Source organism: Bubalus kerabau, chromosome X (genome assembly GCF_029407905.1).
Source record: "Bubalus kerabau isolate K-KA32 ecotype Philippines breed swamp buffalo chromosome X, PCC_UOA_SB_1v2, whole genome shotgun sequence".
Lineage (NCBI taxonomy): Eukaryota > Metazoa > Chordata > Mammalia > Artiodactyla > Bovidae > Bubalus > Bubalus kerabau.
The window spans coordinates 72,040,360-72,056,231 of NC_073647.1; the positions used below are offsets into that span (position 1 = coordinate 72,040,360).

Below are 15,872 nucleotides of genomic sequence, written 5' to 3' on the forward strand. Positions count from 1 at the left end.
CAACTAAGATAACTTAGCAAGTATCCTACATAGAAACAGAAAAAGCTGGCAAAATATTTGTGACAATGGTAATGGCCAAGTGTTAGAACCAGCCAGAAGGTTTATAAGTGTGACTGACCTGGGGTCCATCTCCAATCTCTACTGTATGGTTCTGGCCTTCAGTCTGTCCTTTTGCTCTCTCTTGACCTTTTTGTCACACTTTGAACTTTTATAACAGTTAAGCTTTCCCCAGTGGTTCATGATCCCTCTCCCTTTTTAATCTTGAGGCTTTTAGATGAGCTCTTCACCATTTATTTAAGAAATGTATATCTGAGTCTTAATATATGCCATGCACTTTTTAAAAGCACTTTATATATATATCAACCACTTATAATTTTGTGAGTTGATACTATTATTATTCCCATTGTACAGATGAGGGAACTCGCACTGGATGTTCTTTGTTTTTTTTCTGAATAATTTTGTTTCTTTTATGTTTTGGCTCTGCTGGGTCTTCATTGCTGCATGGGCTTTTCTCTAGTTGCGGGCTTCTCATTGCAGTGGCTTTTCTCATTGCAAAGCACAGACTCTAGGGCGCCCCAGCTTCTGTAGTTGTGGTATGTGGGCTCAATAGTTGTGGTGCACGGGTTTAGTGGATCCAAGGCATGTGGGATATTCCCGGATCATGGATTAAACCTGTGTCTCTTGCATTGGCTGGCAGATTCTTTACCACTGAGTCACCAGGGAAGCCCTCTCACTGGCTTTTCTAGTGGTTCATTATCCATTTCCAGTATCCAATAGGAATCTGGGAGGCAGGCTGGAGGTGGTACAAAGCAAAAACTCTGATGGGCAATCATTTACCTGTTGGACTGTGCCCTGGGCCTGTAGAGGGCAGTGCAGCTAGGTAGTTGGGCCAGCTTTGCCGCAGAACACATAAGGACTTCTGTTGCTCTTAGGAATGATCTTCCCTGCCCCATGGTCTCTTATCTGGCATACACACACACACACACAACATTTGTAATGTTCATATGATGAATTTAAAGTGCAGGATACAGCAGCAGAAACACAGGCTGGGAACTTGATGAAATCTGAATGTGACCTCTCCCTCTGTCTCTTATTATCTATGTGATCTTGGGCAAGTCACTTAATCACTTAGTGCTTTGGTTTTCTCAGCTATGAGGTTGAAAATGGTACTGATTATCATAAAAAACATGAAGATTCAATGAGATGATGCATTTGAATATTTACTCCAGTGATTGGCACATGAAATTGCTCAATATATTGATGTATTAGATATATTTTAAATTAGTGATATATAAGACCTTTTTCTATATTAAGGATAATTCACCTTTTGGCCTGTATGTAGCTTGTGGAACTGAATTTTGAGGGCCCAGAACAAGACTTGTCTTTATCTAGGTTGTTTATTTTGAATCTTGATGTTGACTTTTATCTTCTTTATCTTTGGCCATTCATGGGCCTTTGGGATCAGTTCCATCATCCTCAGGATTTAAGTTTTGGTGCCCAAGTATCTACTTGGCCTTGTGTAAATGACATTCTTTTAAGGCCAGTGGCAAAGCCTGGTACTAGAGGTCAGCTTTACCTCTACTATCAGTGAGATTTTTTTCTCTGCCGGGGTGAATGTTTTTGCTGTGATTGTCACTTAGGAGTGTCCAGGGACAGAGTTGGGCATGTGTTACTTTACCCCCTTAACAGCCGCAGAATGGCTGTTAAGGACCCCTGCTCCAGGCATTGAGGTTTGAGCCAGAGTTTTCACCACTCAGTTTCTGAGAGTATGAGGTGCCTCCTAGAAAGACCCTGTTTTAAAAATGTGCCAATCCAGGGAGGCAGGAGTGACATTGCATTGATGTGCCTCCTCCCTTTTATGGATCAAGCTAAGCCCTCTTAAACTGTAGGACTGCTGGTCTGGCATGGTCTAAGAGCAAGCTCCTGACAGTCATCACCTGAAAGCTCATTAAACCTGGAGCAGGGGATGAAGAAGGTGGTAAGAGAGACCCCTGAAAGCAAAAGGAAGGAAAGTGGAGCACCCCTAACTCTTTACTTGAGGTCATATTTGCAGTGGAGGAAGGGAGGCAGGCTCTGATGCAAGATAGCAAGATGGACATAAGAGTTCAGAGTCAGATAAACCTGGGTTTGCATTGTGACTCTACTGTCCTATGGCGTTGATGAAGTCACTTCACCTTTCTCAGCCTGGTTTCCTCATCCACAAAATGTGACAAATAAATAATTGTACCCATCTCATAAAATTGCTGTAAAAATTCAGTGAGAGCGTTTACTTACCTAAAGCAGTTACTTTGATACTTGCCTAGGTTATGTTAAGTGCAGATCACCATCATCACAGCATTGCCAGCAACAAGCAGCTGAAAGAAACAGACTGGGGGAAACCAAAAGCAGCCTTGGGGCTTGTGTGGTGTTCCCTTGGGGACTCCTAACAACATGGTCTGTTGGTCTTAGGCACAGGTCCGTGAGTTCCAAGAGAAGAGCTCATGTTCTTCTAGGTCCCAGTAAGGGCATAAGAGAGATCCTGGTTATCGTGAGACTGATGTGAGTGTGTGTTTGTGTGTGTGTGTGTGATCTTGCAAGAGTGAACTTGAGGTCCAGAAGCCACGCTGACTCAGTGGTGTTGTATATGACCCATCAAATTAGCTTTTCTGCAGGAGGAAGAGGCTGTCATTCTTTGCTTCTCCCTCAGTTGTCAGGGCCCACTTGCCTTGAATGATGAAGGAAGCTGCCTCAGCCTATTCCCACAGCTCACACAGGTGGAGTTTGATCCTGACCTGCTTGCTCTTGACTTATAAAGGGTTCCTAGCATGTGTTTTGGAGAAGGCAATGGCACCCCACTCCAGTACTCTTGCCTGGAAAATCCCATGGACGGAGGAGCCTGGTAGGCTGCAGTCCATGCTAAGGGTTGGACACGACTGAGCGACTTCACTTTCACTTTTCACTTTCATGCATTGAAGAAGGAAATGGCAACCCACTCCAGTGTTCTTGCCTGGAAAATCCTAGGGATGGGGGAGCCTGGTGGGCTGCTGTCTTTGGGGTTGCACAGAGTCGGACACGACTGAAGTGACTTTAGCAGTAGCATGTGTTTTAACAAGTCTGGATTTGGGAAACAGGATCACTACCCAATGCTGGAGACTAGTGGTTTTCTCCTTTTCTTTTTTGTTTTGCTTTTTAATCACAGAACCCCATATGTAAAATAGATAAAAGAAAGCTTGGAAGGCTGCCACTTCTGCCCGAAGGTATTTCTAAGAAAGTGAGAGAGCCCATTTGCAAAACACTGACGTTGTCTTCCTGGGTTGTATTTGCTGCCCTTTTCCTGCCTAGATCTCTGTTTGGGGAGGAGGATTGGACCTGGCTGTGTAAATAAGCAACCTGGCTCTGAGAAATAGGTCTCTACTGTAATAACACAGTCCTGTAATAACACCTGGCTCCCGCAGTGCCCCTTTGTTAGGCTGCCTGAGCCACAGCAGTTGGAGCTGAGATTGGGACGGACCGAATGTTTAGGGAGCCCAGAGCTAATTATGCAATGAAGTGTTGCAACCAAAGCCTGTTCACCAAGTGTTTGGGGGATTTTGAGGTGGCACTGGTGCTCTTCAGAACATTTCAGCTAATGCAAAATGGGCTGCTTTTAATTTATTACGCATGTATGCCAACTCCAGTGTTCTGTTTGACTCACACAACCTCTTGTATACATGCTCTCCCATCTGGCATGGCATAACCTGACACATTTTTGTCTGCCTCTGCATCACAGTCAGAGTGTGACCTGCACTTTATCTTTTTTCCTCTCCAGGCTACAGATGCACATGTTGAATGGAGCTCTTCTTGCTCTGCTGTTTCCTGTGGTGAATACGCGGCTGGTAAGTGGCCCCTTCTAGAAATATACCAGCAACATACAAAATGGTATTTGCTCGTTCCTATGTTATCCAGTGCTTGTCCTCATCCTTGGGTCATGTCCCCATGTGAGTTTTTATTTTTTTAATCTTTTTTATTAAAGTATAGGTGGTTGGGAATATTATATTAGTTTTAGATGTATAGCATAGTGATTCAATGTTTTTATAGGTTAAGCTCCATTTAAAGTGATTATGAAATATTGGCTATATTCTCTGTGCTATGCAATATATCCTTTTAGCTTATTTATATTAATCATGGTAATTTCTACCTTTGACCCCTCCATGTAAGTTTTTACATATCTACATGTTCAGTGTTGAGATGTGATGCAACCCTGTTTGGATGTAATGGAGCTTGATGAGGGTAAGAGTATGGTATGGAACTCTGGGGCTTTAGTAAGGGTTTAGGCCAGAACCAGAACAGATCAAAAAAGCCTACAGAAGCTTTTGGAAGGGTTTGGTGAAGAGAAAGGAGGCTCCACCCATTCAACCAAGGCTTCCAGGTATTGTAAGGGCCTCCAGTGTGGATTCAGCCACATTGGCCCAGAATAATCTACTGGGGAGCCTCAAAGGCAGCCTGCTTTGCCAGAGATGCCTTTGGGCAAGAATTAGATTTCTTCCCTGTTCCCTCAAACCCACAGAGAAGTCTGGCCCACACATCTCCCCAGTGGCTAGCAAGTAAAACCCCACTGTGGCAGGTGGCTGGGTGCTAAACCAGTACAGAGAGAAGTGGGAATGTAGGGCTTGAGTGGCCGGGCCCTGTCCTCAGACTCCCATATGTGGGGCTGCAGAGGGATTAGCAGGCTGGCTGAGAAAACTCAGGGCAAGAACTCACACATGAAATAATTCCTACTGCTTTCTGTTTTCATGACTTAAATTTGCCTCATGTATTAATATCACAGTTTAAATCTCAAAATGATAATCCTTCCTCTTTGGATAGCATTTCATACTTTACAAGGTCATTTCAAATAATAGACTTCCCTGGTGGCTCAGATGGTAAAAGCGTCTGCCTACAATGCAGGAGACCTGGGTTCAATTCCTGGGTTGGGAAGATCCCCTGGAGAAGGAAATGGCAACCCACTCCAGTATTCTTGCCTGGAAAATTCCATGGACAGAGGAGCCTGGTAGGCTACAGTCCATGGGGTCTCAAAGAGTTGGACACGACTGAGCGACTTCACTTCAAATAACAGTTGTGGGAGGTAGCTATTAAGTTGTGTGAAGGCCGAGTATTATAGCCTTTTGTTATAGAGGAGGAAACTGACGTTCAGAGAGTCCATCAGTAGAAATTCTTTCCTTTCGTCCATCCCTCCTTTGTCCTTCCTTCCTTCCTTCCCTCCCTTTCCCCCTTTTCGCTTCTTCCCCTCTCTAATAGCAGATTTGTTATTATATTTGTTATGACCCCCAGTACTTTCTAAATAAATGTCAAGCTTTAGTCAGCCAGTTTATCAAGAATGTCCAAGTAACTTTCCTTAACATCGAAATTTCTTTGATGAACTCTGTGTTAACTAGCGACTCCAGTCACTCTGGTAAATAATCTTGTATTCCTTTTCTAAAATAAAAGCTCAGGATGGTGGCTCTATTTGCATATGTCTTGACAATTGGCTTTGGTCTGGTTACTTTAAATGGCTGAGACCCCTCCTAGGCTACCCTGGCCTTTAGGACTTTTTACTTTGCAACCCCTTATTTGAGCTCAGATTGACAAAATAAGGCACAGGAAGGTAGGTAACTCTTTAAGCCTGATGATCTAATTAGGCAGGAAGTCAATTCTGGACATTTTTTGCCCTTTCTTCCTTTTTGGCCCTTGATGCTTTCTAATCCTCTTTTTCCCCCTTAGCTATAATGAGGAAACAAGGAAAATAGAATGAGCTAATTGGTGTGTATACCAGTAATACAAACGTGTATGCACTCATATATAAAGACAGTGAGGGAGTTAGAGGAAATTTCCACAGTCAGCTAAAGGATGTGGATCATCAGTGAATTTCCATGTGGTCTTCTGCCCTGTGCCTTATTGGCACTGGGACTTGCAGACCAGCTGGAGAATGCCCAGCTCCAAGTTCCTCCTGGTTCTTCATCTTAGAAGCTGACACCTTAGAAGAAAGAAGATTTATTCCAATGGCCCATATTACAAGTAAGTACTCTTCACCAGGATTTCAGAATAGGTCTCTTTTTGACTTCAGATGAAGTGCCTTAAGGGCAATTGCACTTTTGTTTCTTGGAGGGAAGGAAGGGAAATGTATCATGGAACTATTATTAGATTATCAGAGAGCTGAAAGCTTGTCTGAGCTAATCTTCTAGAGGGGAAACTTGTGCTTAGTCATGTCTGGCTCTTTGCAACCCCATGGTCTGTAGCCTGCCAGGCTCCTCTGTCCCTGGGGATTCTCCAGGCAAGAATACCAGAGAGGGTTGTTGCCATGCCCTCCTCGAGGGGATCTTCCCAACCCAGGGATCGAACCCAGGACTCCTGCATTGCAGACGGATTCTTTACCATCTGAGCCACCAGGGAAGCCCAGAGGGGGAACTTAGATGGATAAATGACTTGCCTAAGAAGCCAAAGTGGATGCCCCTAGAACCCAGGTCTCCTAACTCAGACTTCAGAACCCTTTTCCTTTGTTTGATTGACATTTAGGGTGAGTTTGAATATGAATGCTAGTGAATTAAGACGCTGGAGATGCTGCTTAGCTTCTGTCCAAGTAGAAGAGTTGGGTCGTAGGCTTCTTTGATAAGTTGACGAGCATAATAGAGCCTCTTCCCAGATACACAAAGACAAGTTTGCATACAATTTCAGGAGGGACACAGACCGCCACCTCCTGCCCCTTTCTCCCAGAAGCCTATCTCCATGGATCCCTTGTTGAGATCCCCCAGCCCCAGCTGTCAGTAAGTAGTCCATGGCTTGGAGAATAGATGAACTGCCTAGTAGCTCCTTGTATAGCCAGTGGTTTTTCGGTCTGATGGTGATGGGGTTCCTTATCTATACCCATGACTTTGCAGAGAATGTCATCCATTTCAGGCTAAACCACCTCCTGGAAAGTGCAAGCCAAGATGTGGGAGCTAAGCAGGGTGCCCATGGAACTTGGTTACATATTAGCTTTTCAGTTATAGCTCTTACCTTGCAGAGCTGTTGATCTGGTCCTCAGAATGAGGCACGGGACCCAAGCTGCATTCCCAACCCTGAGCCTTTTACCCTCAAATGTCCGTGACAACTTCTTATGAATATGAAGTATTCTGAGCAAGGGAGAAAAGAAACTGCAAACACTGTGTCAGCCCCTTCTCCAACCAAAGCCTCTAGCCTGGCCTATATTTATGTTTGCAGCCATCTGTCTTCTACTAGAACAATAAGGAGATGAATGATAATGATTCTTTTCATCAAGCTCCTTTCTTCATCAAGGCTCAAAGCCTCTAGTATATTATTATCTCATTATCAAAAATTGCCCCTTATTGTGTAGCCATGTTGATCTGTTACATTAGCTCCTGTTTTCCTCCTTTACCACCCCTCCCCTTTTACCCAGTTCCTGTTCTCTGTTAGATGTTTCTCTTGAATGTTCCTAACTCTCAGACTGAGTGGAAGAGGTTAATAATGATTTTTTCCATTCCTGGGGCAGCTACTCCCTATCCACCATCATGTTTTTGGGATGTAACTGCCGCCGGCACACCTTGTACCCATGTGTGCTGCTGGGAACACTTTGCTGTCATGGATGCAAATCGGCTTGAGAATCTTACTGTGTGCTAATTGGTACATTGAAACGTGCTAATTGACCTAGAAAAGTTATTTCTGTGAGTGGCAAATTGAGCTATTTTAAAAAGTTATAGTTTGGGTTTTGGACTTGAACTAGGGACAGAATGTCCCTTTACTTTCTTGACAGTACTTAAAATAGAAAAAGCTTGTTTTCAAAAGAGGCCTTAGCTTTCTGAAGAATTGATTCAGGCAAAATTATGCCTCAACCTTCTACAAAGGCCAATGTGTTTCTGATCAGATGAATGCAAAGTGTATAGGGGACATGGAGGGTGTTGAGAAAGCCTGGGGTTGCAGCACATTCTAGGGACTGGCCTAGAATAGGTCTAATTACTGCCTGTATTTTGAGATTAATCTTTGAGAGTCTTACAGAATGCCAGCACAGCCATACCAGTCAGTCCAAATTTTTATTGAGCACATTTTTTGTTAAATATTGTGCTATATGCTTCAGGATATGCAAAAGCAACCAGAGTTCATTCCCAGCCCTCAAGGAACTTGTGGTCTAGTTAGAAGGATAAGGCACAAATGCCTTAGACGTGATTGCGATGTTAGAGTCAAAATCACAAGAAAGGAGAATTGCAAGGCAATACAGGCTTAATCGCTAAATTGTAATTGTTCCAACTTCTACAAAAATGGGAAGAGGGTTAATAACAACATTTATTGAGCATCTAATGTGAATGTGTGCCAGGTAATTTATGAATATTCTTATTTAATTCTCACAACAACCTGATTTTACCTGTGAGGAAACTGAGGTTTGGAGAAGCTAAATGACTTGCTCAGAGTTACATGATTTGTAAATACTAAAACTAAATCTAAAGACTTTGAGCTCTAATGCACTGCGTCCTGAAGAGGTCATTGGATGAAGTGGTCCAGAAATGCTCCATGCAAAAGTAAAGCCTGAACCAAGCCTTGAAGGTCTATTAGAATGTGCATGCAAATTGCAGAGGCAGGTGACAGTTCAACTAAGGGACCAGAGGTATGGAGGCAGGAAATAGTAGATTCTCCTTGAGAGTCTAAAGAGCAGGATGGAGAGTCATGAACTCCAGTTTGTGTATATAGACTTTGCCACTTACTTGCCAATCACCAGAAGACATCCTGTGACACTGCTTCTGTCACGTCTTTTAGCCCTTGAAGTGTTTTGATTTTATGTGTACTTCTTACCTTTTCCACCACCAGTAATAATTCTTACAGGGAGATGGGGCTTTTCAACCACAGAATCTTTCACAAATACAAATATGTCACCCTAGTAGAGTTGTTAAGAGTATGAACTCAGGGATCTGATTTTCCAGGTTCATACCCTGACTGTGCTGCGTATGTATGGGAGGGAGGGAGAAAGGGAACTTGGCAAAGTTACATAACTTGAATGGGCTTCCATGCTCTCATCTATGATATGGAGGTGATCTAAGTGCCTCCCTCCTAAAGCTGCTCTGAGGATTAAATCAGTTAATATGTGTAAAGCATGTAGCACAGCACCTGGCAGATGGGAAGTCCTCCATCAGCATTAGTTGTTAATTATTAGTCTTTGATCTTCACAGAAACCCTGTGAAAGGTGGATATTAGTGTTACTGTACCAGGTTCAATTGCCCAGTGTGCAGGAAGCCAAATGCTGAGGCTTGCCCTACAAGGCAGCCAAGCGAGGAGAACCAATCTCAAATCCATCTCCCCCAAGTTGAGGGGCTTAGGATATTTATGGGACAAAGAAGCAGGGTGGTCTGAGGCCTGGGGAAAGATGGCTGGAGGCAAGAAGACGACGAAGTAATCAGAGTTCTGTGCAAGTGTAGCCGAGTTATGTACTTCTTCTTGAGATGCATGTTCAGAAAATGGTGACCTTAGCATGATCTGAGGATGGAGTTTTTGGCCCTCTGATATCAAAAGGTAATCCATCAGATACTCTCAGTCTCAGCTGAATGGTTGATGGTCTTGACCACTTTGAAATGGCTAGACTAGCTCCATATTCCTGAGAAAACAACTTAAGCAACCATTACTATAATATCAGAGCTGCTGTCTATAGGGGGTGGCTAAAGGAGTCTTGTGATACATTGTCTAAGCTATACACAGCTTGAAAGGTATACAGTTTGCAAGAACAATTAAGGAGAGCTTGTTTGGCGAAGGCAGGTTACAGAATGTTACTTATTAAGCAAGTTATGGTTTAAGAAATCTAGCTGATGACTGCCCTTGGTTTCATTTGTTGTTATTTAGTTGCTAAGTCATGTCTGATTCTTTGAGACCCCCGTAGACTGTAGCCCGTCAGGCTCCTCTGTCTATGGAATTTCCCAGGCAAGAATACTGGAGTGAACTGCCATTTCCTTCTCCAGGGGATCTTCCTGACCCAAGGATCAAACCATGTCTCTTGCATTGGCAGGCGGATTCTTTACCACTGAGCCATCTGGTTAGCACTGCCATTTAACAGATTAAACCTTAGAAAGTTTACATAACTTGCTCGGGGACACACAAGAATTGACAGAACTGGCCTGAGAACATCTGTCTTTCTGATATGAAAGCTCAAGGGTTTCCTTCCACCTCTTTCCTAATTATTTCATTTGATTTTCAAGTATTAAGCCAAGTCAAGTTTTTGTGTAAATTTTATACAATATCCATTAGAGATTTGGAGGACTGATTATACTTTCAGGATTTTTTTAAAAATATATGCTCCTTGAAAAAACCATTTAATCAGACAAGTATAAAGAGAAAGCCAATCTTTTAACCTCATCAACTTTCAATCCTGTCTCCCCAAGGGTAAGTTGTGTTAACTGTTTGTATGTTTCCACATTTTTCTTTTGCCCATAAGTGCAGATGGAGATGTTCGCATTTCTGGGGTTGTTGGTTTGTTTGGTTGTAGGTTTCTTGTGCAATCGGCATTGAACTATAAACATTCCTCCAGTGTATTTTCCTTTAACCTAATTGTAGAATCTGTAATCTCTTCAGGTGTGAACGTAGCTCAATTGTTTTCCAGTAGCTGCTTAGCACTCCATAGTTTGGTTGAAGTGTATATTCAGCCTCTTGCCAGGCTTCCAGGCCTGCATCATAACTAATGTCTGTGGGCAAGGATAGTGTCTTTTGTGGTATCTGCTCTATGCAGGGCACCCAGCACATGGTGGTATCCACAGATAGAATAAGTGAATTAGTCCATCAACCCAAGCCTCTGTATTGCAGAGAAATTCCAGGGATCTTTTGCAAGCATGTCCAGTATGTCTTAGGTGTGATACCAGAGGGATGGGAGATATTTTTCCCAAGTGAATTATTTTTAAACCACTTAAAATAATGCTGTTTTCCTGATGACAGCAAAAGTCATATTTAGTAATGAAAATTTGTAAAATACAGGAAAGAAGAAATAAAAAATAAGTACCATCAATGCAAAAGGGGTTATTTTTCAACATATTAAAAAAAAGAAAAACACCAAAAAGCATGAGGCTTTTGTGCCTCTGTCCTTGCAATTGTGTAAATGTTTTCTTTACAAAAGTAATATCTTCATAATAGCAAATAAAGAAAATACAGAAAAATACTGAAATAGGATCATTGAATAGTTAACAGATGTTCATATTGTTTGCAGCGTATTCTCAAAGCCTTCTCATCTCTGTGTGGTTGTTAAGAGTTAGTATAATGTAGTGGTCAGGTAGCTGACTCTGGAGTGAGCAGATTCTTGCTTTTATGGCTGGCTCGTCTGTCTTTATCCATGTGATCGTGAGTAAGTTACACACTTCGGTGACCTCGTTTTCTTATCTGTAGATGGGTGCTTGAACGAATGGAGATACGTGGGGTAAGCACTTAGTCCAGTGCCTGGCACACAGTAAGTGTTTAATAAGTGTCGGATGCTCCTGTTGTTACTACTACTCCAAATAGAAGTCGAACTGGGCTCCTATTGGCCTGTGCTATTTGATGTTAGCCTTCAGGGCCTTGGCTCCAGCTCCCTGGTTGGGTGATGGTGATGTGAAGAGGGCTTTGTTTCTGAATTAGCTTTGCTGAGTGAGATTAAAATTCCTTGGCAGGATTTCTTTTCCACATTGACTAGCAGCACGTGTGTGTGTGTGTGCGCGCGTGTGTGTGTGTGTGTCCCAGACAGACTGTTGGATTATGGAACTGGCCAGCTCTCTCTCTCCTCCCTCCTGACAGGTGAATTAGGCCCACTCCTGGTGTTTCTTCCTATTTGAATGAAATGTCGAGACCTCTGGGTTTTTCAGTAACACCCAAGCCCCCTACTTTCGAGGAGAGTGGCAGCCATGAGTGAGGATGACAGGCAGCAGCCTCTTTGCCTCCAGTTTAATAGTTCTTTGCACTGGTTCTGTTTTCCAAAAATGCAATTAGAAGGCACAGCCTCTGACTCTTCCAACCAATATTTCTCCCTCATCCTCGAGCCACGCCCCCAAGCCATGTTTCTTTTTTGTTTTTTTTAGATCAAGCAGGCAAGATTTATTGAGCAAATCATAAGCAGTACAGTCTTGAGTGGTCAGCAGTGTTTCTTTGTGCAGTCAAAGCCTTATCTAGCGGGTGAGTTCCGTTTCCCCAATCTATGTAGATCAGTGGCTCTCAGCTCTGACTGTACCCTAGAAGCAACAGAGCCAATTTCAAAATGGAAGCATTTTCCAAAAGCACCCCAGGCAATTGCAGTGTGCAGGCGGGCAGCACTGCCTAGGGCCCTGCCTGGTCTCATGCTGCTGCTGACCTTGGGGCTTTGACTGAGATTGTTTCCTTCCCATCAAGCATCAGTTTCCCCATTTGTCAAATGGGCTTAGTGAAATCTGCTCTGTCTACCTCACAGATACCTTTTTGAAGAAAAGGTAGCAGATAACAAAAGATAACAGAATTAGCAAAGAGCTTTGAACATAAAAGCACTCCACAAAGAGGCAATGAGTCCTTGCCTCTTTCTCTCTCCCTGTAGTCATTTTTTTGAGGGGGGAGTGTTAATTGAGATAAAATCTACATAATATATGTTTATGCATTTGAAGTGTACAATTCAATGTCTAATTCAGTGTATTACAGAGTTGTACAACCATTGCCACTATTTAATTTTAGAATATTTTCATCATTCTCCCCCACCCCCACCAAAAGCAGTAGTGATGTCTCTCTACTCTTCCCCTCTGTAGACCCTGGGAACCACTCCTCTCTCTCCCTATGGATTTGCTTGTTCTAGATATCTCATGTAAATAGAATCATATCATATGTAGCCTTTTCTGACTGACTTATTTCACTTAGCATAAAGTTTTCAAGTTCATCCAGGTCGTTGCATGTTTCAATACTTCATTCCTTTTTATGACTGAATAATAATATTCCTTTGTACAGTATACCACATTTAAGAAAAATTGAAGTATATTGTATCTACAATGTTGTGCCAGATTCAAGGGTACAGCACAGTGATTCAGTTTGTCAGATTCTCTTCCCTTACAGTGGGCATTACAAAATACTGAGTATAGTTCCCTGTGCTATATTGCAGGTCTTTGTTGGTTATCTTATATTTTGTTTATCCATTCACGCATTGATGGACGTTTGGGTTGTTTCCACCTTTTGGCTGTTGTGAATAGTGATACTGTGAATGGTTGTGTAAAGATATCTGCTTGACTAGGCTTCCCTGTCGGCTCAGATGGTAAAGAATCTGGCTGCAATGCAGGAGACTTGGGTTCTGTTCGTGGGTTGGGAAGATCCGCTAAAGAAGGAAATGGCTACCCACTCCAGTATTCTTGCCTGGAGAATTCCATGGACAGAGGAGCCTGGTGGGGTACAGTCTTGACTGCTTTGGGGTATATACCTAGAAGTGAAATTTCCGGTCATATGGTAACTCCATGTTTAAATAACCTTTTGAGGAACTGCCAGATTGCTTTCCAAAGTGGCTTCCCTGTTTTTTATTCCTACTAGCAATGTATGAGGGTTCTGATTTTGCTGCCTCCTTGCCAACAATTTTTAATACCTGATTTTTTCCCATTATAACCATTTGGGAAGGTGTAAAATGGTATCTCCCTGTGGTTTTGATTTCTATTTCCCTGATAACTAATGATGTTGAACACCCTTTCATGTACTTATTGGCCATTTTTATGTCTTCTGAGGGGAAATGGCTTTTCAAATCCTTTCCCATGTTTAAATTGGGTTATTTGTTTTTTATTGTTCAATTGTGATAGTTCTTATGTGTTGGGATAGTAGACCCTTATCTGGTATATGACTTGAAATATTTTCCCTCATCCTTTGGGTTGTCTTTGCATTTTATTGATAGCGTCCTTTAAAATACAAAATCTTTAAACACTGATGAAGTCTACTGTCTCTAATTTGTCTTTGACTGCTTGTGCTTTTGGTGTTATGTCTAAGACACTAGTATCTAATCAAGTTCATGAGGTCTTAGGAATATCTTTTAAGAGTTTCATAGTGTTAGATCTTGCATTTAGGACTTTTTATACATCATGTGAAGAAGGGATCCAAATTCATTCTGTTGCATGTGGATATCCAGTTGTCCCAGCATTATTTATTGAAAAGACTCTTCCCTGTTGAAATGTCTTGGAACCCTTATCAAAAATCAGTCAAATAGGGTTTATTTCTAGACCATCAGTTTTATTCCATTAATGTATATGTCTCTTCTTATGCTGGCACCACACTGTCTTGATGATCACTGTAGCTTTGTAGAAAGTTTTGAAACTGAGAAGTGTGTCATTCAAATTTGTTATTCTTTTTCAAGATAGTTTTGGCCATTCTGGGGCCCTTGTATTTACATACGAATTTCAGGATCATCTTGTAATTTATTGCAAAACAGCCAACTGGGATGCTGATAGGGGTTGCAGTGACTAGAGTAATTGCAGGAATATTGTCATTTTAACAATATTAAGTCTTTCGATCTATGAACACAGGATGTCTGTCTATGTATTTAGGTCTTCTTTAATTTTTTTTTTCAGTGACATTTTGTTAGTTTTTTGGAATATAGATTTTGCACTTTTTTGGGTTAAATGTATTCCTATGTATTTTATTATTTTTGATGGCTCTGCAAATGGAATTGTTTTCTTCATTTCATTTTCAGATTGCTCATAGCAGTTCATTCTTCTGTATCGATCTTATAACCTTTCAGAACTTTTTTATTACTGGTAATAACTTGTGTGTGTGTGAATTTTTTAAGATTTTCTGTAGAAAAGGTTGTGTTATCTATGAATAGAGATAGGTTAACTTCTACTTTCCAATCTGGGTGCCTTGTATTTCTTTTTCATGGCCAATTGCCCTGGCTACAACTTCCAGTACAGTGTTACATAGAAGTGGCAAGAGTGGACATCCTTGTCTTATTTCATACCTTAGGGGAAAAGGATGCAGTCTTTCATCATTGAGTGTGACTTTAGCTGTGGGTTTTTCGCACATGCCCTTACCAAGTTGAGGAAGTTCCTTTAGTAACTTATAATAAATATCTGTCCTTAGGGAACCGAGGGTAGTAGAGTTTTTTAATGTTGAGGTACTTCGTCATTCACAGTTTAGAATTGCTTATGGTGGGAAATGTCTTTCCAAAGAAGGCATTGTAATACTTCAGGGTTTAAAGTCATCTATACACAAATTAAAGAAAGGAATATTAAGCATATTTAAAAGAACAGTGAAAGCTTATAGAGTTTCTTTTTTTTAATTATTTTTTTATTGAAGGATAGTTGCTTTACAGAATTTTGCTGTTTTCTGTCAAACCTCAACATGAGTCAGCCATAGGTATACATATATCCCCTCCCTTTTGAATCTCCCTCCCCATCCCATCCCTCTAGGTTGATACAGAGCCCCTGTTTGACTTTGCTGAGCCATTCAGCAAATTCCTGTTGGCTGTCTGTTTTACATATAGTAATGTAAGTTTCCATGTTACTTTCCATACGTGTCACCCTCTCCTCCCCTCTCCCCATGTCCATAAGTCTATTCTCTATGTCTGTTTCTCCATTGTTGCCCTTTAAATAAATTGAGTACTGTTTTCCTAGATTTCAGATATATGCGTTAGAATACGGTATTTATCTTTCTCTTTCTGACTCACTTCACTCTGTATAATAGGTTCTACGTTCATCCACCTCATTAGAACTGACGCAAATGCTTTCCTTTTTATGGCTGAGTAATAGTCCATTGTGTATATGTACCACAGCTTCTTTATCCATTCATCTGTGGATGGACATCTAGGTTACTTCCATGTTCTAGCTATTGTAAATAGTGCTGCAGTGAACAATGGGATACATGTTTCTCTTTCAATTTTGGTTTCCTCAGGGTATATGCCTAGGAGTGGGATTGCTGGGTTATATGGTGATTTTATTCCTAGTTTTTTAAGGACTCTCTAT

At 41.6% G+C, this 15,872-nt stretch overlaps 1 protein-coding gene across 33 annotated transcripts in view; it reads left to right on the forward strand.

Annotated features, from left to right (window-relative positions):
- The window catches only part of TMEM164 (transmembrane protein 164), a 178,398-nt gene that overhangs the window by 97,920 nt on the left and 64,606 nt on the right, over nt 1-15,872 (forward strand). For 28 of the 33 annotated variants that reach the window (XM_055564837.1, XM_055564864.1, XM_055564869.1 and 25 more), the window contains one exon: nt 3,788-3,854. In XM_055564837.1, coding sequence (XP_055420812.1) covers nt 3,788-3,854 — 67 coding nt within the window. Of the gene's footprint in view, nt 1-3,787; nt 3,855-5,911; nt 6,013-11,340; nt 11,402-12,005; nt 12,059-15,872 lie in introns of those variants that run through there. The other 5 variants (XR_008708544.1, XR_008708543.1, XM_055564848.1 and 2 more) reach the window with 3 other exon arrangements.